Source organism: Saimiri boliviensis, chromosome 8 (genome assembly GCF_048565385.1).
Source record: "Saimiri boliviensis isolate mSaiBol1 chromosome 8, mSaiBol1.pri, whole genome shotgun sequence".
Taxonomy (NCBI): Eukaryota; Metazoa; Chordata; class Mammalia; order Primates; family Cebidae; genus Saimiri; species Saimiri boliviensis.
The window spans coordinates 38,420,170-38,440,856 of NC_133456.1; the positions used below are offsets into that span (position 1 = coordinate 38,420,170).

The 20,687-nt window shown below is 43.3% G+C and overlaps 1 protein-coding gene across 2 annotated transcripts in view; it reads left to right on the plus strand.

Moving 5' to 3' along the window:
* Positions 1-6,410: 6,410 nt before the first annotated feature.
* Positions 6,411-20,687, plus strand: part of CCDC80 (coiled-coil domain containing 80) — a 36,399-nt gene continuing 22,122 nt past the window's right edge. The window contains exons 1-4 of one of the 2 annotated variants that reach the window (XM_010345992.3): positions 6,411-6,706; positions 6,794-7,286; positions 7,689-9,583; positions 17,646-17,802. In XM_010345992.3, the coding sequence (XP_010344294.3) occupies positions 7,712-9,583; positions 17,646-17,802 (2,029 nt within the window). In that variant the 5' untranslated portion in view covers positions 6,411-6,706; positions 6,794-7,286; positions 7,689-7,711. Of the gene's footprint in view, positions 6,707-6,793; positions 7,287-7,678; positions 9,584-17,645; positions 17,803-20,687 lie in introns of those variants that run through there. The other variant, XM_039477345.2, reaches the window with a different exon arrangement.

The following is a 20,687-nucleotide window of genomic DNA, read 5'->3' on the forward strand; positions in this document are numbered from 1 at the left end:
GGATGGTCTTGATCTCTTGACCTTGTGATCCACCCGCCTCAGCCTCCCAAAGTGCTGGGATTACAGGCTTGAGCCCCCGCACCCGGCACCTTCTTTTCTTGAGTGTGTACTTCTTCCTTTGCAGGAAATCTCCTACTTTTACTATTTTCCAACTCATCCTTGAACTCATTCGCAAAATGGTGTCAAGAGCATAGACACGGGCTGGAGTTGAGGTCTCACCAGCATTTAGGGAGCTCCCCAAGCCCTCAGGCGTCATCCTCATGGCAATCTGGCCTGGAGCATTGTCATCTTCATTTTAGAAGCACCAGCAGTTGGTAAGTCCCACTCTGACCTTAGTCAGAGTCTTCTTATTCTCAGGAGTTACTACTACATTCTCTCATGTTCCTTGGAACTAACCACAGCCTAACTCCCCTCACCTGTAGCGCATCTGCTACTTACTGCCAGAAAACCTGGTTTACCCTGAGTGACCGCAAGTGGAAGAGGGAAGGTTTTGATCAATATTGAATTGTTCTGGGGCACCAGGGTCCTCCCTGCCAGGAGGCTAATGAGGATGGTAGAGTAAAATCCGTATCGTGCAGTGGCGAGACAGCTTCCAAGGAGCACTATGACATTTTCCTGGGAAGGGTCTTTTGTTTTCTCAGGAGACCAGCTGCACCAAGACACTGACCCTGGTTAAAGATAAGGAGGATAAGATCCTGAAACACCAGGGACCAAGAGTCCTGAAAAACCAACTGACCAAGCTGGCTAAGACTTCCTGGCCCCAACGTGGAGCTGGATTCGACCTAGACCTGATTATACACTCATGAACACATTAAACCATATACCCGTGAGTGCCATGACAGTGGGTGTCCGGTTATAAATGGTTGGGAACCGGTTTCTCTTTCCTGTTTTTCCTTAAACTCTGATTTTGTGATTTTCTCTTCTCACGTTACTTCCTCATACTTCACACAAAAGCTTAGTGAACTCTTTGGACACAGAAAGATGGGCCTCTTAGATACTACCCTCTAGAATGCCAAATGCAGGCCTATGGTTCTTAAGCGGTTCCTTCAAGGTCCTTGTTTACTGGCCATGCCGAATCATCGTTACTCCCAAGTTTTACTTGGTGATAAACATTCACATGAATATTGACAGGCTTTGTGCTTTCAAATTAGGCCCACAATTCATCTTACTTGACCTCAAAAGGCTTCCTGTTTTCAAAGCCCCAGGGGATCAGATACCTGGGTCACAATAGGGGTCCAGGGATGCCTGAATGCCAAGGTAGCCAGTTATGGGGACAGGGATGCCTGTCTGCCTGGCCTGGCCTTGGAGCTGGCTAGTCATAAGAGCTACACTCCTACACCTGGCATTTCATAAATGCCAGGAATGGTCCCTCCATGAGGGAACCAAACTGCTATTTCCCCCTTCTTCTCTCTTTCATGTCATGCCCAAGACAAGTCAGAACCAGGAGTAACTCTGTTTTAGAAAATGAATTGCAATGGCCAGAGAACAGGACCCTGAATTTTAACACTGTCTTATAATTAGATCTTTTTTGTAAACATCATGAGAAATGGACTAAAACACCATATGTATAGGCCTTCATGGCTCTTATCAGAACTCTACCTTCATGGGAATTGCTGCCTTTGTTACACCCGTATTCCTTTAGAGGAACCAAATGAGGAACCAGATATCCTGGGTGATCCCCTTTAGGGAAATAGACCTCCTCAGAGCCTCCCCCAACCTCTTAACCTGGACCCAGTTCCAGCACCCTCAGCTCCTCCATCTCACCCAAATCCACCTTCAACTCCCCAGTCTTCTGCTAGTTCTACCATCTCCAGCCCCCAAACTCCCATTAGTCTGCCTCCTTACCAACCTATATGCCCTTCCCTGCCAAAGGAACACAGCCCTGCTGGGGTTGCCTGCCACAGCACCTCTTATCTTTCTGACCGTTCTAAGTTATGCCCACTTAGGGAGGTGGCCAAAGGGGATGCTGGGATCATCTGGGTACATGTACCTTTTTCAATGTGTGAACTAGCACAACGCAGGCAGAGGTTGGGCCAGTTTTGAGAGGATCTACTAAATTCACGGAGAAGCTTTGGGCTCATTTGAATTAACTTAGGGAGATACTCGTATTATCTTGTCCACGTATTGCACCCCTGAGGAATAGCAGCGTATTTGGGCAGAGGCCCAGGCTGATGCTGACAGCTTGTCTGCTGGGGACCCTGAACAATAAACTGTGGGGGCCACACCTGTGCCTAACAATGACCCTTACTGGAACTATCAACAGGGCCAGGTTGATCTAAGAAAAATCATATGGTGACGTGTTTGGTGGAGGGAACAAAACCATATACCACTTAGCCTGTGAACTATGATAAAATAAGAGATATAAGAAAAGGATGAAAACTGAGCTTTGTTCCAGGGGCGCCTTTGTGAAGGACCTAAGAACATATACTAGCATGGATGCCAGTGCTGATGCTGGCCAAATTTTACTAGAGACACACTTTATTAGCCAGTCAGCACATGACATAAGAAGAACATTACAGAAATCGACTTTAGGACTCTACAAACCTATTAATGAAATGTTTGATGTAGCTTTTGGGGTATTCGATAATAGGGACAGGGCTGAAAAGGCTGAAATGACCCAAATGGCAAGCAATGGGATAGACAACCAGCCCAAACGATAGCAGTCACTGTAAGCAGCACCCTGCAACCTCAGGGTCACCCAGGAAGATGCTTTGCCGTGGACCAAAAAGCCCCAACAGCAAAGCTGCAGGCAATGGTTGCTGCTTCAAGTGTGGGAAGCTAGGACACTGAAGCAAGGGCTGTCCTATCCAGAGAAGCCTACCCAGATCCTGTCCTCAATGCAAGCCGGAGGACCATTAGAAAAGGGATTGCCCTCAGCTCTGAAGGGAGAGGAGGACACCCGATGCCATAATGGCTATAACTGAGGACTGAGGTGGTTTCCCACCAAAATCACACCTGAAGAGCCTGTTGTTTTCCTCTCCTTTTCTTTTTATTCTTGTTTCCTCTTAAGCAAATGCTTTTTCTGAGCTATAGGACAATGATTGAATTCAGTTCAGTAATATCTCTGAGTGTTACTTTGTGCAAGAGAATGAAGGGCAGGTGACAGAAACCCTGGGGTTCTCTAGCGTCCCCGGCAGCTCCCATAAAAGGCATGGTCATCACAATTGAGGAGACTCTTGATGTGGCAGGTTAGAATATCCTTGAATTATTTCTTTTGACTGTGTCAAGAGCCTGTACACTGGCTAGGGTCAAGGTCCCACCGGCACCCGGGAGCCCTCCAGCTCACTCTATCACCTGGGCTGCAGCAGCACCCTGCATTCATAGTCATCCTCAGCTTTCCCTCGACCTTGCAACTTATTCCTTCAATCTGTCCGACATTGTGGATACTGAGAAAGAGAATTCTGTTTTCATTCTGAAGGACATAAATGCAGCCTGAGATGGAATATTTGATGGAGTCCTGCAAATTGAAAGAAAAAAACACATAGCAGCATCCTCAGTGTAAGTATTGCGTGTCTCTGCCACAAAGGTGTGGTAAAATGGTTCTGCTAATTCTCTTGCTGGAGATACTGATTGATGATCACAGAGCAGGAGAGGTGGTTTCCCACCAAAATCACACCTGAAGAGCCTGTTGTTTTCCTCTCCTTTTCTTTTTATTCTTGTTTCCTCTTAAGCAAATGCTTTTTTTGAGCTACAGGACAATGTTTGAATTCAGTAACATCTCTGCGTGTTACTTTGTGCATGAGAACCAAGGGCAGGTGACAGAAACTCTTGGGTTCTCTAGCGTGCCTGGCACAGCGTGTTCCCCTAAGCCTGGGTCCCAGGTTGCTGAAGTCTTGGATCAGTATGAGCCTGACCAGTTAGCAGACTCCTTTCTGGACGCCTTCTTACATTCACTCCAGCTTTCATCAAATAACTACCCCCACCCTAGTTTCTCCAAAGCAGTTCTGGTTTGTACATTCTTTCTTTTCCTCCCCACAAATTACTATAAAACTAATGTCAGCTTGTTTCCTGTCAATTAATCCCCAAATTAGCATTTCTAAAATCTACTTTAAATTTTTCTTCCTTTTACCTTTTTCTTACTCAACATCAATGTCCTTCCATAAATCACCAACCTTACTGCCCTCTAACCCCCTTGCACTAATTGTTTAATTGTTTCTTTCTTATGTTGCAGAAAAATAGGATCTAAGTGGGGGACTTAAAAAAAATACACAGCTCTTAAATAACGGGCTTGGAACTGAGAATCATTACAAGCCATAAATCATTATAGGCTTCCCCGGAAATGAATGAATGAGAATGTATCATTGCTCTTATTAGTTACATGCCTCCCAGACTTCTTCAAGGGGATTTTCTGAAGCCCCAGGTAAGGGTTTAGGCATTGAGATGAGAACAAGCGCGAGAAGCCCCATTTTGCCAGTGTGTGTTTCTGTATCTGTGTGTGAAAACAGACTGGAGGAAAGCATTTGGGGCGGGGAGTAACGGAGGTGGTAGAGTAGTAGGTCCCGTCTGCTGTATGTGTTTAGTGCGCCATCTGGTGATTGAAGCTCACAGAGGGAAAATAGCCTGAGGTCCTAGCAAGACAGGCACAACTCAGGGTTGGGGTGGCTCCTCAGGGTCAACTCTAGGTTGCTGAAGTGGCTGTATTTCAGCTTTACCAGCGCACCGGTGACAAATGTTGTGCACGTCATGGAGAGGTTTGTGTAAGTCATGACTTATTCAACATAAATAAGGGCTCTAAGGACCTATTGAGAAAAGCAAAAAGTACAGTTACACAATTATTCCAGACAGTAGGGCTCCACAAGTATAAGAACTCTGGTTGAACAAGTAAATGAAACTCTTCTATGAATGTGGGAGGCGCACAAAGGAATTGAAGGAAGAGAAAACTGAAGGTATGGGTAGAAGATGAAAGAGGGAGGCAGGATAACATCAGGCTTTGTAGACTGTTTTAAACCTGGGTTCAAATTTCATAGCTACTACTTACCGTTTGTGGACAATAGGCAGTTTGTTTAAACTCACCAAGCCTCAGTTTGCCCATCTATAAAATGAGGATCATTCTATTTACTTCCTAAGGATGTTGTGAAAGTTAAATAAAAGAATACATGAAAATCGTAAGCCCAAAGCTTCATATGAAAATGCTCACCAAATGGTAGTTGTTCTAAGCGGAGAGAAGAGAAAAGGAAATAAAAAGACGGAAGGGAGAAAGCCCAATAAGGATGGTGTAGAATGCATTAGGAAATTATGAGGAAGGAAGTAACATCTAGGACCCTCCAACTTAGCACGAGCCTAGGTTGATCAACCCAACAGGTGAATCCCATGAAGGCTGCAATCTATGACTCCAGTGGACTGAGGGTCTCTGCCTGAAGCCCTCTTTTGTTAATGTCTTCACAAGGTTCCGAGGGAATGCCACAGCAGGGCCAGCCATCCTTCTTGGTACCCCTTGGACTTCAAGGTGTAGCCTGGCAGCTCTACAGTTAACCTCTATAAAGGACTTTCTCAGTTCCACGCTTGTAGCTTATATAAAAAAAGCCAAATGTGACCAGGGCAAGATGGGGCTGATCAGGGCGTAACAACTAGGGATGAAGTCTGATCCAGTGAGGGATGCTATTTGCATGACTGAGCTTGCAAGGTTTCTGACGACCCTGGCTTGCCACTGTTGGTGGCAGTTAACAGTGACTTGGAAAGTCAGCCGCCCAGCATGGCCAGAAGAAATATCCGTGTAACCTGAGGCCCCTTCCTTCTTCACTGAATCCTCATGGGAGACCCAGGAGGTAAAAGCCCAAAGCTGCCTCACTCTCTCTCTAGGAACCTGGTAAGGGTACGTCTATGGATTGCCTAAAGCCCTTCAGACATCTAAAGCCTCTGCAGAGGAAAATATTGCACTACACACACACACACACACACACACACACACTCACACTCACAATCAATGACTCGAGACCTCCAAGGAAACCCTTAGTCTACCATCTGCAGCCAGAGCTTTGAAGCTAGAGATGATAATGCCCATTCCCTGATGTAATAGTCAACTGCAATCTCCACTTGCAGCCATTGCCTGCATTTCTAATCTTTTACCAGCTTCTTTACATGCCAAGGAGAAACTAGGACCAAGACCACAGTAATATGATCCCCAATTAGCATAAAATAAAAACAAGCTAGTCATGTTTTCCATGGGCTTTTCCAACCTCAAACTAAAAGCACAAAGCAGGGAGAAAGATATAAAAATATACACATGGGACTATAAATACATATATACTGTCTGTGTCTGCACAGCCAAGCACCCTGACCCAAATAAGTAACTGTCTCTAAAAAAAGCCTGCAGCCTGATGCAGAAATCTGAGAATTTCCTCCTTCCAAAGTGCAGTGTAAGAACAGACTTGAAGAGAGGGTACCCCGATGACTTGGTTTGGAAGGGGTTAAGTCCCCAGTCATCCTATTCTAAAGTGATTTATGATGATGTGTGAAGTTTCAAGACGTTCCCCCACCCCAAAGAACAGCCCTACTCCCTCCTCACTGAGTCCACTCTGAACATGCTGAAATGGGAAGGAGGCGGTGTTTTGCTGATCTGTTAAATTCTTAGTGAAGTTTTCTTGATTTCCAGTGGCTGCTGTTGTTTGAGTTTGGTTTGGAGCAAAACTGATGTAGTCCTAACATTTCTGGGACTGAATCCAGGAAGAGAAAGAAGAAAAAGCAGAAGAAAAAGAGGAGGAAAAAGGTAGGGAGAAATAAAGGGAGGAGAGAAGCATAGGAAAAGAAAAAAAAAAGTCCTTTTTCAACATTACATTCCTGTGTTTTCCCTCAGCCTGGAAAACATATTAATCCCAGTGCTTTTACGCCCGGAAACAAAGAGCCTAAGCCAGACTGTGGGGGAAAGGGAGATAAGAAGAGGGAAAGAGTGAGATTCAGAAATCGCCAGGACTGGACTTTAAGGGGCGTCCTGTGTCGGCACAAGGGACTGGCACACACAGACACACGAGACCAAGGAGAAACTGCAGACAAATGGAGATACAAAGACTTAGAAGGACAGCTCCTTTCACCTCATCCTACTTGTCCAGAAGGTAAAAAGACACAGCCAGAAAGAAAAGAAATCGGCTCAGCTCTCAGATCAGGACAGGCTGTGGATCTGTGGCGGTGCCCTGAAAGCTGGAGCTGCAGCACACCCCTTTTGTATTGCTCAGCCTCGGAAAAGAGAGAGAGGGCTGGGAGGAAAAGTAGTTCATCTAGGAAACTGTCCTGGGAACCAAACTTCTGATTTCTTTTGCAACTCTCTGCATTCCATCTCTATGAGCCACCATGTAAGTGTGTAATCCTTTCTGTCTTTGGTCTGTTTATTTGTTTCTTTGTTGCTTATTTGAAGAGATGAAATGTGAATAATTAATATGCTAGTTTGCATTTTCTTTGGAGAATCCACAGCATTTAGTTGAAACAGTGCAAGCCTGCTCCCTGGGGAATTGAATTGGATTTCTTGCTTAATGTAACTGTCTCTGTTAAACACTGACAAATTATAGGGGCTTGAAAGTAACAGGATCTCATCCCATTTTCCATCTCCTGACCTGCCTCCTTCTTCTCTAACCACCCTTTTCCCCTCCCCTTGGCTGGGATAGAGAAAAAGAAAATGACCAGTTAAATGATGTTCTGTTTCCAGTTAAATGATTTTCTTTCTTTATTTCCCCTTCCCCTTTGTCTTATGACCTCAGTGCATCGCAAAGTGGATTACACAATGACGTGGAGAATGGGACCCCATTTCACCATGCTGTTGGCTATGTGGCTAGTGTGTGGCTCAGAACCCCACCCCCATGCCACGATTAGAGACAGCCATGGAGGGCGGAAAGTGCCTTTGGTTTCCCGGGACAGCAGTAGGCCAGCTCGGTTTCTGAGGCACACTGGGAGGTCTCGTGGAATTGAGAGATCCACTATGGAAGAACCAAACCTTCAGCCTCTCCAGAGAAGGAGGAGTGTTCCAGTGTTGAGACTAGCTCGCCCAACAGAGCGGCCAGCCCGCTTGGACATCAATGGGGCCCCCATGAGACCTGAACAAAGACCAGCAGCCAGGAGCTCTCCTCGTGAGATGATCAGAGATGAGGGGTCTTCAGCTCGGTCGAGAATGTTGCGTTTCCCTTCGGGGTCCAGCTCTCCCAACATCCTTGCCAGCTTTGCAGGGAAGAACAGAGTATGGGTCATCTCAGCCCCTCATGCCTCAGAAGGCTACTACCGCCTCATGATGAGCCTGCTGAAAGACGATGTGTACTGCGAGCTGGCGGAGAGGCACATCCAGCAGATTGTACTCTTCCACCAGGCAGGTGAGGAAGGAGGCAAGGTGAGAAGGATCACCAGCGAGGGCCAGATCCTGGAGCAGCCCCTGGACCCTAGCCTCATCCCTAAGCTGATGAGCTTTCTGAAGCTGGAGAAGGGCAAGTTTGGCATGGTGCTGCTGAAAAAGACACTGCAAGTGGAGGAGCGCTACCCTTACCCCGTCAGGCTGGAAGCCATGTACGAGGTCATTGACCAGGGTCCCATCCGCAGGATCGAGAAGATCAGGCAGAAGGGCTTTGTCCAGAAATGTAAGGCAGCTGGTGTAGAGGGCCAGGTAGTGGAGGAGGGGAATGATGGCGGAGCAGGAAGGCAGAGCCTGGGCAGTGAGAAGAGGAAAGAGGACCCAAGGAGAGCACAGGTCCCACCAACCGGAGAGAGTCGGATGAAGGTCCTGAGAAAGATGGCCACCACTACAGTGGCTTTGCACTCCCCTCCCTCAACCCCCAGGGCTACCACCCTTCCTCCTGCTCCAGCCACAACAGCAACTCGATCCACGTCCCGGGTCTTAACAGTTGCTGCAAGACCTATGACCACCACTGCCTTTCCCACCACGCAGAGACCCTGGACCCCCTTACCTTCCCACAGGCCCCCAACAACCACTGAGGTGATCACTGCTAGGGGACCCTCAGTCTCAGAGAATCTTTACCCTCCACCCCGGAAGGATCAGCACAGGGAGAGGCCACAGACCACCAGGAGGCCCAGCAAGGCCACCAGCTTAGAGGGCTTCACAGATGCCCCTCCCACCACCGTCTCAGAGCCCAGCACAAGGGCTGCTGGCCCAGGCCGTTTCCGAGACAACCGCATGGACAGGCGGGAACACGGCCACCGAGACCCAAATGTGGTGCCAGGTCATCCCAAGCCAGCAAAGGAGAAACCTCCCAAAAAGAAGGCCCAGGACAAAATTCTTAGTAATGAGTACGAGGATAAGTATGACCTCAGCCGGCCTACTGCCTCTCAGCTGGAGGAGGAGCTGCAGGTGGGGAACATTCCCCTTAAAAAAGCAAAAGAGTCTAAAAAGCATGAAAAGCTTGAGAAACCCGAGAAGGAGAAGAAAAAAAAGATGAAGAATGAGAACCCAGACAAGTTACTTAAGAGTGAAAAGCAAATGAAGAAGTCTGAGAAAAAGAGCAAGCAAGAGAAAGAGAAGAGCAAGAAGAAAAAAGGAGCGAAAACAGAACAGGACGGCTATCAGAAACCCACCACCAAACAGTTCACACAGAGTCCCAGGAAGTCAGTGGCCGACCTGCTGGGGTCCTTTGAAGGCAAGCGAAGGCTCCTTGTAAGTAGCTTTCTCCTTGGCATTGTTCTATGGGCTGAGGCAGGGCATGTTAATGTCTGTTTTGCTGATTTTGTAAAAATCATGTTGCTAGATGCCAGACTGTGGCTGACCCTGTACTGTGTGAAGAAGATCAGAAGTCTGGCAAAAGAGGGCAGCAGGCCAGTAGCTCCTTCTGGTTTAGTGCCCTACGAAGTTCTGCTCACACAACTCATGGCCCTGTGGTACAAAGTCAGTGGTTGGGGAACCCTAGACATGAGCACAGGGGAGCACCTGTAGTCAACTTCTTCCTTCATTTCTACCACTCTTTTCTAAGGGATATTTCTGGACACAGGTCCCATTTACCAAGTCCAAAGGATGAAAAGAATGATGAAATTCCTAAAAGAGAGTGCACTGACTTCAGTCACATCTTAATAAAAGCATTTCTCTCTGTCTGACTTAGGAACTAGGATCATGTCTATGAGACAATAGCAGAGGCCCCCTCTTTCTCTAATTAGGTCTGTATCAACATCGGAGCACTCAATGAGGAAAGTAAGACAGCCTGGGTGCGTAGTGGGCATGACTGACAGTAGGGAAGAGTCCTTGTTGGTGTGACCGTCATGGGTCCTTTTAAAATTAGCTGGCAGAAATCTTCTCCCCTTAAAAGCTACCTCTTCCATCCCTATCCAACTGCTAGGAAGAGCCAGAGTGGAATGTGGGGAACTGGGTTGATTGCTTCAATTTCCAGTACTCTAGAGATACACCTGAATTTGAAATCTAGATGTCAGTTTCTCCAGGTCACTGTAAAATGAATATGTGCATGTGCCTGTGCACCTGTGTGTCAAAAAGGAGACAAGCCATCCCTACTTGCCCTTGGTCTGCGGTTCTACCACTCGTGTTGAATAAGTCACAGATTTATCTCAGCAACCCTCTCTTTTGACCATCACGTGCCACCACTAAATGAGGGCTTTGGGCAGGAATGAGCCCATCCTACATATAAGGGCAGTTTTTATCGGTGATGTGCAAATGACTCCTTCTCCTCTTCATGTCTTCTCCTTCCCTCTTTTAGTGACCCTCCAAAATTTCTATCCCTGGCTTCTCAAGGCTAGCTTTTTAATCCAGGCTGTCAAGGAGGAAAAGGATATTGTTACCATTAATTCTAAGTAAAAGGTCAGTAAATTGATGTTGGGTAATGTGAATCAGAATGATTTTCTCAGATGCCTGGGTGAGAGAATCAACTCATGCCATTGAGGGCAGCACCCATCCTCCTGAATGAACCCACCCCCACAAGGTGACTGCACAGCCTGCATTCCCCCCACCAAAAAAGACAGAAACTCTTTTCTCCAGGCATTTCTGAGAAGATCTTGTAGGTTTTCCACACTAGCCTAAATTTGGGTTAATGATCTGGGCAGAGTGACTCTGGTGCCCATTTATTGTAAGTGGTTTCAGAAAGTTTAAATGTGCATTTGAAATATTACTCAGAGCAAAGTTCCTTGTGATGTTTATCATGAGTGAGGCATATCTCAAATTCTCTTAGCTGTTAACATAGATAGTGGGTTTATGTATTAGAGCAAAACCTAGCTCTGGTTGATTCTAAGGATTTGTGTGTGTGCCTGTGTGTGTTTTGTTATGTATTTTATGTACATTGGTGCAATATCTAACCAGAGCCTTAAAGTGTCTATATAAACTTAGGTTATTAGGTGACAGGCTGTTAGAGTAGTTTAACAGCTGCTTGGATATTCTCAGAGTACATAAATTTAAATGGGAATGTTCCCATTAGAACAAAAAAGAAATCAGATTTCAGGGTAAAACTCCACCTGATACTTCAGTGTCTGTTAGGGACCCTGTGGGGAGCAAACTGCTCTTTTTGGGGCATGGGAAAGCATTAGTGGTTTGCTCCAATGCTGAGTACCTACAACTTTGTCCAGCCCACCAAAGTACATCACTAAACTCTTTTCATTCAGCCAACAGGGCAGGCAAAGTGTTCCTCATGATCAGGTTTTAAAAAAAAAAAATCGTGGGCAAAATGTCAGGATTGTAATTGTGCACCCGACTGGCAAATATTTCCCATTGCTGCTAGCTTGTGAATCAAAAGAAAGGGGTTTTCATAGTGTATCCCTGATATGAGTAATGCTTTTCATTTCTCCCTGCTTCTCACCACTCCCTTAGTCGGGGATCTGAAAGCCCAGCTGGGCCCTTTCTGCTTTTAACAGTATCCCTGGTTATAAATTTCTAGCAAATGAAACTCAAATGACAGTTTCTACTGATGTCATGTGAGGCAAAACAGAAACCAGCTGGAATTGCTCCTGGCAGTGCTGGTTCTTTGGGCTAGTGAGAGAACCAGGTTTGTTATTAGAAAGAAAACACTAACACAAGGCTTTTCAGGCTTTGATCCTATGTGTCGCCAGCTGATGATCATATCAGAGATGTGTCTTCTGAAGAGCTAATGATGTCTAAAGTAAGAATGGATTAGAAAAGATCAGATGAAATAAACAAGATACAAAAGCAAAAGATGGAGAAAAAAGAATTTTTCACCAGAGAGGAGCCCAATGGGTGAAAAACATTGTTGGTGCCATTTCTCCTTTTCCACTCAGTTTTCCCATCAAACTTGGCTAATGTTACTCAGGAAGCTCAGTGATTCGACTACTATTCATTAAAGTTTAGCACTCTCAAGCTGTTTAAGTATGGCTGAGAACAGCTACCTCCAGCTGGCCTTAACCAGTATGCTCTAACTGAAAGAAGGTTTACATTCCAAGAAATTGTGCAGGACTTTCAGCTCCTCTTTTCAGTTTTTCAGTAACCTGGTACCTAACTACCATTTATTGTAAATCCTTAGTGCTTTGTCTTTATTTATACCATTCTTTAGATGTGGACATATCGCATAACTGCTACTTAACAATTACTTAGAGAAACACTGGCAGCAATGGTGTAGGTCACAGTTGGACGGATGGCTTCCCAGAGGCCTTCACAGGAGCTGCAGGTGGAGCAAAGCGTCCTATTTTTAGACTAGTTTTCACTCTTTTGAACCTCCTGCCTCTAAACCTATCGACAAAGAAGGGCATGGCCTGCAAGGTACTTTGATGAGACTGTGTGGTTTAATTCTCACAACAGTCCCTCAAGGAATGACTTATTAACTCCTTTCTACACATGAGAAAACAGAAGCTGAAGTTACCCAAAATATATAGCTAATATGTGGTGAAGTCAGATTTAGAACTCAGGTCTGCTTCAGTTGAAAGCTCAAATTTAGGCCAATCTCCCTTTCTGAATTCTTGTGGGTACGAGCTTCCTGTGGAATATGCCATAAAGTAAAGGGGAAACTGAGGAATGATCTTGCTAGTTAATAAATATGAATTTTCAAAATTAATAAATATGAATACAAAGAAATTAAAAAATTTATTTTCGCCGGGTGCGGTGGCTCAAGCCTGTAATCCCAACACTTTGGGAGGCCGAGGCGGGTGGATCACGGACGAGGTCGAGAGATTGAGATCATCCTGGTCAACATGGTGAAACCCCGTCTCTACTAAAAATACAAAAAACAAGCTGGGCATGGTGGTGCGTGCCTGTAATCCCAGCTACTCAGGAGGCTGAGGCAGGAGAATTGCCTGAGCCCAGGAGGTAGAAGTTGCGGTGAGCCGAGATTGCGCCATTGCATTACCTCCAGCCTGGGTAACAAGAGCGAAACTCCGTCTCAAAAAAAAAAAAAAAAAAAAAATTATTTTCAACTTTGAATCACCCAGATAAGTAGCAAGGGATTGCTAAGCACAAATGCGGAGTTTCTGCCTTTAATACATGGCGAGTTCTCTGCGCTCAGTTCTCTGGCTTTCCAGGCATTCAGTCAAAAACAATAGATTGGATTCCAGTTAACCTAATCCTTCAACCCGCTTGGTGTTAAGTTTGGGGCTGATGATAGTGGGAGTATAGGTAAGCTGTTTATCACCAAAACATTGGACTATGGGGAAGAGCTGACAAGCCATCATTCTGCGCTCTGAGATCTATTCACTTGTCAGTTTAACAAGGGACCTCAAATGCTGAATTGCACGAATTCAAGTGCAAGTTTAAGCATTCTTTGGTGACTGAATCTCCTGTAATTCAAGTGGGTTAATATATTCAACCTTACTTCAAACATCTGTGCATTGGGGCAACAATCTACTTATTTGGTTTAATTTTAGGAAAGGATTGGAGGTTTCCTGTTGCATTAAGGCAGACTACTAGCTTTAAAGTTATTTTTCAGAATCCTATAAAAAAAATCTAGTGTTTTGAGCCTAACACAGTATTTTGAATAATCTGAGATTTAAAATATCTTCCCTCTAGCTTTTTTCCATTGCTGTTTGCTCTCTTTACTTATGCAAACAGGCTTCCTTATCCTCTGAGGCTCATTGAGCCAACACACCAGTTGGAACAGAAGCATGAAAAAGAAATACAACACAGTTTTAAATTCAGGATACATGCCCTAATTTATTGCCATCAAACTGGAAAGAGGCCAAGTGATGGAAAATAATGTTTACTGAGGAGTTCTAAGATGCTCTTTTTAGGAAGAGGGGACTGGAAATCGTTTCCATTTTAAACACTGCCTGAAATACTGCCAAACTAGAAAGTGAATGGGATGGAGATGTCAAAACACAGGGAGAGAGTCCCTGTAATGGGTTCAGACCATCAGCCTTCTCTATTTTCTCTGTTGCAAACTTGAGGAGCAGATTAAATGCAAGGGAAAGTGTCTTTACCAACTGGTAAAGTTGTAGCCTGCATCTAGACATTCATAACCACGGGAACCTTTTGTTCCTGAGTCCCTCTCCTCTCCTCTGACTGGGGTGATCTATGTAACCTGAGGAGTGTTGGCCAGCATTTATGCCTCTACCATCTACAGGACAGTAATACGGTCTGTGGAGCTTACATTCTGCCTGGGGAGATGTGACAGTTATATGGTAAATGAAGGAAATATTTAAATTCCAAGTGGCGGGGCAGACAATGAGAACAATAATTAAAAGGAGGAAGTGATCCCTGAATGCTAGAAAAGACTTTAAGGAAGATGATGCATTGAAAGTCAGATTCAGATTTAGGGAAGGAAGGGGGCAGGCTTCCAAGGTAGGAGGGTGACAAGGGCAAAGACAGAGGTAAGGCTTGTGGGTGACTTGTTCAGAGGTGACATACCTGCAGGTGCTTGGGGGACACATTTTTTATTTATTAGGAATAAATAAATCTGTAATAAGTGTATTTTATGTACCTATAAAGATATACAGATATATTTACTTTTGCTCAGTTCTCACAACACGATGAGGTTGGCAGGAAGGTTGTTTCATTTTAACAATGACAAAGCTGAGGTTCAGAAGAGTAAGTGGTTTATTCAGGCTACAAGCAAGCCCGGGATTGAATTAGGACTGAAATGACAGCACCCTGACTTTGACTGGAATTATTCTTTCTCTGTGTCTCTCTGTCCAAGATGCCTTTCATTTCCTAATTTAGACTGGTCTGGCTCTAGGGGGTCAAGAGGTCAGGTAAGGCAGGTAAAAGAGGACATTACCAAAAGGGAGCCCAGGGCCAGAATGGGGAGGGCCAGAAGTTAGAAAGTGAGTCCTGCAAAATGAACATCACCTTACTGGTGGTTAAAGGCCTTCTCGGGCAAAAGGTCTGACGTGAAAATAAACATCAGAGGCTCTTATTTATTTAAGTGAGATTCCCACTGGGTATCCATGGCCTCACGCCACTGTGTATAGAGCTGTGTGGGAGAGCCTACCACACAGGGGAGGATTAGGTTCTATGTGATTACATACTATCTGAAATTCCCAATATATACAGGGGGAGATGACTAGAGGAGGGTTGAGGACTCTTCAAATCCTATCATACCATGCCCTGTCCATGGATTGTAAGGCAAAGTATGAGATGAATGAAATGGAATCTATGTATGAATCTGAAGCTACAGAAACAGGCAATTTTCTGTCATCTGACATCTCAGCAGCTTTGCCTTAGAAACTCTTTTAAATATATTCTAAATATGGGGTTATCCTTAATTTAGAACAGGGAATCCAAAACCATAAATATTAAGTCCCTTTCTGTTACCTTTGTTTTTACCATTTTGTGTTTTTACTTAAACATTCATTTTATTTATTGCAGAATAGCGTGCTTTTGAGCACGTGACAGTCAGAAAAAAATACCTAAAATATACCGACTTAAAATAAAACTTAGGAATCTGGGCTCCCATCAAAATCTGAAAAAATATTTTCAGATGCCATAAAACTAATTAAAGACAAACCAAGCAACTAAAAATACCATCACCACATCTTTTTATAGCTGCCTTAAATCTTGTTTTAAGGCTAAACGTGAATCAATGAATAAATTTGGAGAAATTTTGTTTTTCCCCATGGGAAATTATGTTCCTAAAACAAACATTTCCTACCCAGAATGTATATATGAACAGGCATAGAAACACATTAAAAATAAACTAGAGCATATCTATTTAAAATTAATTAGGATCTGAAAAACAAAACAAAACAAAAACTTCATCCCAGAAAAACCTTTGTTAATGTTCCATTCAAAGGCGATTGAACATGTTTAGTTTCCTCAAGGAAGAGTATTTTGTCATGTGGAGAGAATTCTTAGAAGGGAAAGCCCACAGGCAGTGATACAGACGTTTCTGATGGAGAAAAATAAACAGCAGGATCAAGCTGAGACCAGATTTATTAACCATTTTTGATAAAATAGTTGGAAGAGGTACACAGCCTGGTGACTTGCCCTCTGAAAAAATGCCAAGCTAATAGTCATAAACTTCAGAAACAGGTTATAAGGTTAGGTGGATAAATAGAAAATTGGTTGATAAGTTTGAATTTAGTCAAATGCAAGAAAACTGACTGATAAATTTGCATTTAGTCAAATGCAAGAAGTTGTTTACAGAGAAATAATTTATGGAGTTTTGCCTCCGAGCTTAGTGATGACACAACAAAGGCCAAGCAGTGTTCATTGCAGATATCAGCCTGGTGAACTATGTGGGATCAAGGATCTCAGCAAAGACCTGGTCATCATCAGAATAAAATTTCACATCCTCTCACCTCCAAGGTTAGCAGCCCTGTACCCACTAGCTTGTGGAGTGTGGAACACCACAGTTCTAGGTTCAGCTCAAGAAGACCTCGTAAAATTGGAGAAGGCTCAGAGAAGGGTAATTAAAATAATCAAGAGAGTAAAGAAGCTTTTGTATGAGGTTAGATAAAAACAGTGAGACATTCTCAGAGAAAAGATTCAAGAGAATCTCTTAAAAATAGGGTTATCCTCACTGCATCCAAAATAAATTGCATTTTCTCAGATCGCTGATGACTAAAGTTATTTCTTTGATTGCTTTGTCTTTCTTCTTTTTTTTCCCAGAAGACAGGGGTCACAGAGTGAGGATGAAAGACAGAGGATTAGGTGAAAAATACCAGGTCTGAGCTACAGAGACGGCTAAACTTAAAGTAAAAAACATCCTGTTGGAAAACTGCAATATCAAAAGACAAACACCACTAACCTTGTGCAGGCCTAGTGTGACAATGAATATATTCTATGTGACAAAACATAGGACTAAAAGTCATCAAAAAACCCTTCTGCAAGGTTTTCTAAAAGTTCTAAATCTCAGAATGTTTCATAGTGCCCAGGGCCTGACTATAAAACTTTCTTAGCTCTGTGAAATGTGAGTAACAGTGGCAACCACTGAATTAACCAATATCTAATCAGCCAATGAGAATAATGAAGATCAAAATTGAGGCAGAAAGATAACACTTATTGAACAATTATTGCATGCCAAGTATTCATGTAATGTTCACAACAGCCTTGCAAAATAAGTATTCCTGTGCAGAGTTCACAAATGAGAAAACCGAGACACATGGAGACTAGTAATGAAGGTAAATAATGGAAGTGGGTAGAAAACTCTAAGCTGTCTTGGAGACAAAAGGAGGCCTTTCCAAATGGCCCTTTTTGGCCCTAATTATGCTAACTGTTCAGCAGGGTATCTGTAGCTTAGATGCAGTCACTACCAGCCCTCTCTTCCAAATCCTCTCTTTGGGTTTTGCCCCAGTGTGAAACTATCACTATAAATTAGTATTTGTTTGTCTTCACCCACCTCCAGCTGATCACTGCTCCCAAGGCTGAGAACAATATGTATGTGCAACAACGTGATGAATATCTGGAAAGTTTCTGCAAGATGGCCACCAGGAAAATATCTGTCATCACCATCTTCGGCCCTGTCAACAACAGCACCATGAAAATCGACCACTTTCAGCTAGGTTCTCTTCAACATTTTCATTATATTGTTGTTTTTCTCATATCTAAGGTGGGACAAGCTTTATAGGAGAGGTACATGGGGGACCCAAGGACCCAGAAGAAAATGCAGATGTTCAGAGGGCTCTTTGGTTGTGGTAACACAGGCCAGTTTGCCTGCTTATTTAAATAGCCATTCCAGGATGGTTCCAGTTTAAGTTTTCAACACTTTAAAAAGAAAAATATGCAAACACTCTATTGTCTGAAAGTCAGTAAAGTGGAAGAAAATGGGGAAAGTAATACAGTGTATTATTATATTACAACAGTGTACAAAGTAATACAGGGAGAGAATCAGAGGCAGTCAGACATTTTCTTCTGGCTACTGAGTCTTCTTGCCTGTGAGCAGCCCCATCTGATCTTCCTGCAGACTCTGTGCTGCAGGTGGCTCATCTCAGATGGGACTTGCCAGACTCTTGGAAGTACTTGACTCTGGCAAGCTTCAGGAAGGAATTAACCAGAGCTGAGAGAAGCTCTTAAGATAAATGAAAAGTCACTGAAAATATGGACTGAACTGCACTCAAGTCCTTTCGGAGAGCAGAAAAATTTGGATGAATTTAGGGTTTTCACAATTTTACATATTAATGGTGCATTTGAGACTCATGAGGCATACAGCCCAGTGTTGGGCAGCTGAGCTCTAACTCATTGCAGTTCTCATGAGAACACTGCAAGATGATTTACTGTGATTAGTTAAGCTTCATAGTCAGAAGCCCAAAATCTGACCCACCTGGTTCGTTTACAATTATTGCATTTCTAGGGCTTTATATTTTTTAAAGAATGTTTTTCTTATATGTATTTTCTACTGTTTTGTTGTTGTTGTTCATGTTTTATCTAGAAAAAAAAAATCCCTTAGAGTAATTCTTTATATTCCATTGTTTTCATATTCTATATAGTTTTCATAAAACATACTTTATCTAAAGGCACCTGAAGGATTATAAAAATATATTTAATAATATATAACAAATTATATGTTAACTTTTTTTTTTTTTTTTTTTTTGAGACAGAGTTTCGCTCTTGTTACCCTGGCTGGAGTGCAATGGCGCGATCTCGGCTCACCACAACCTCCGCCTCCTGGGTTCAGGCAATTACCCTGCCTCAGCCTCCTGAGTAGCTGGGATTACAGGCACGCGCCACCATGCCCAGCTAATTTTTTGTATTTTTAGTAGAGACAGGGTTTCACCATGTTGACCAGGATGGTCTTGATCTCTTGACCTTGTGATCCACCCGCCTCAGCCTCCCAAAGTGCTGGGATTACAGGCTTGAGACACCGCGCCCGGCCTATATGTTAACATTTAACTTCAATACATGTAATATATTATCTCACAGATTTTTCTATCATACGATTGTAGTATAATTGAACACATATCAGTTATATTATGTCATGATAATGTCAACTTGATTTGAATATGGTCTAGCTTTCTAATTCATATTTTTTTATTGTGGTAAGTATAGCTAATGTGAAATCTTTTAATACATTTTAAGTGCGCAATACAGTATTGATAACTATAGGTACAATGTTATACAGCAGATATCTAGAGCTGATCCAGTGTAAAGTATCAGTTGTGCATTCTCTACTTTAAATAGCCCATCTTCCTCTGAGATGGCATCCTTTCCAATATCCCATCATAAATTATTTGGGCTGATGATTCATTTTTGGACATTTACTCTGCACTATGTGTATATTTAGGGGGAGAAAAAGCAAAAAGGAATTTCCTTAACCAAAACAACAACAATAAGGATCATACAAACAAAAGACACAAAATAAATTCTGGAGATAGATAGATTTAAATCCAGGGTCACAATTTACTTGTGTGACCTGGGGAAAGCTACTCCTAAGTCTTTGTTTAGAAGACAGTCATATCTGTTTCACAGGATTAAAGAAGATAGTGGACAGAAGTACCGGTCAGGTAACAGGCACTGTTATGTGGTCATCCTCCGCATCACCATTTGATCTGGTAGTCATGTGGAGATCAATGATCAAGTCACACTTGTCACTAGAGCACCTATAACCAAAATACTTGTAATTGCTTTGTGCTGATTACACAATGTTGACACATGAACCCTCACAACAGATCATTCACATCAGGCTTCATTACTATTCTTGGTGATAAAACTGAAGGCCAAGAGACTAATACTACAAAGCCACATATTTATTGATTAATTAGGATTCAACCATTTGTTTCCTGGATTTTTCAAATAATAGCATGAGGGCAGTGAGCTTAATTGCACTCCAGATGTCCAGAAAGGAAGCAAGTATTCACTCCCTCACAGAGACTGGTGCTGGCTAGTGATGAAAGCCCTCACAAACCAGGTGTTCCCAGTGTCAAACGTGTTACCTACTAACGCTTTCACAAAGTGTTCTCATTCCTTATTTCAGAGGGGTCTGGAAAAATCATTATAGCTTCCACCTCAACTTCTACATGGTCCCATTATAGGCATCTGGTACTGCCTTGGCAAATTTTTAGCATAATCCTGCTGTTTTCTAGACATCTGGATTGAATATGAACTGTAGAAGGGCTGAGGGTTTTTTTTTTTTTTTTCTGCCTTATTGGAAATCAGGTTTTATGATTTGCGCATTTTCCTCACTGAATGGCAGCCTGGACCTGATTTTGGGGAGGGGGATCCTTTATTTTGTTTCTCTTCTAATTCCTGGAAGGCCTCTCTCTCCCTGTGTCATGTCCCAGGTTACCCTTATGGGAAAGGTTGTAGCACTTTCAGCCAAGACTGGGAGTCAGCCATGGGAAAATAAGAATTGGCATGAGCCATGGGCTCAGTGAACCAAACTCCAGCCTTGACTGATTTTCAGTTGGAAATCTATCAGATGGCCTTACTTTTCCTTAAAAATAAATCAAGC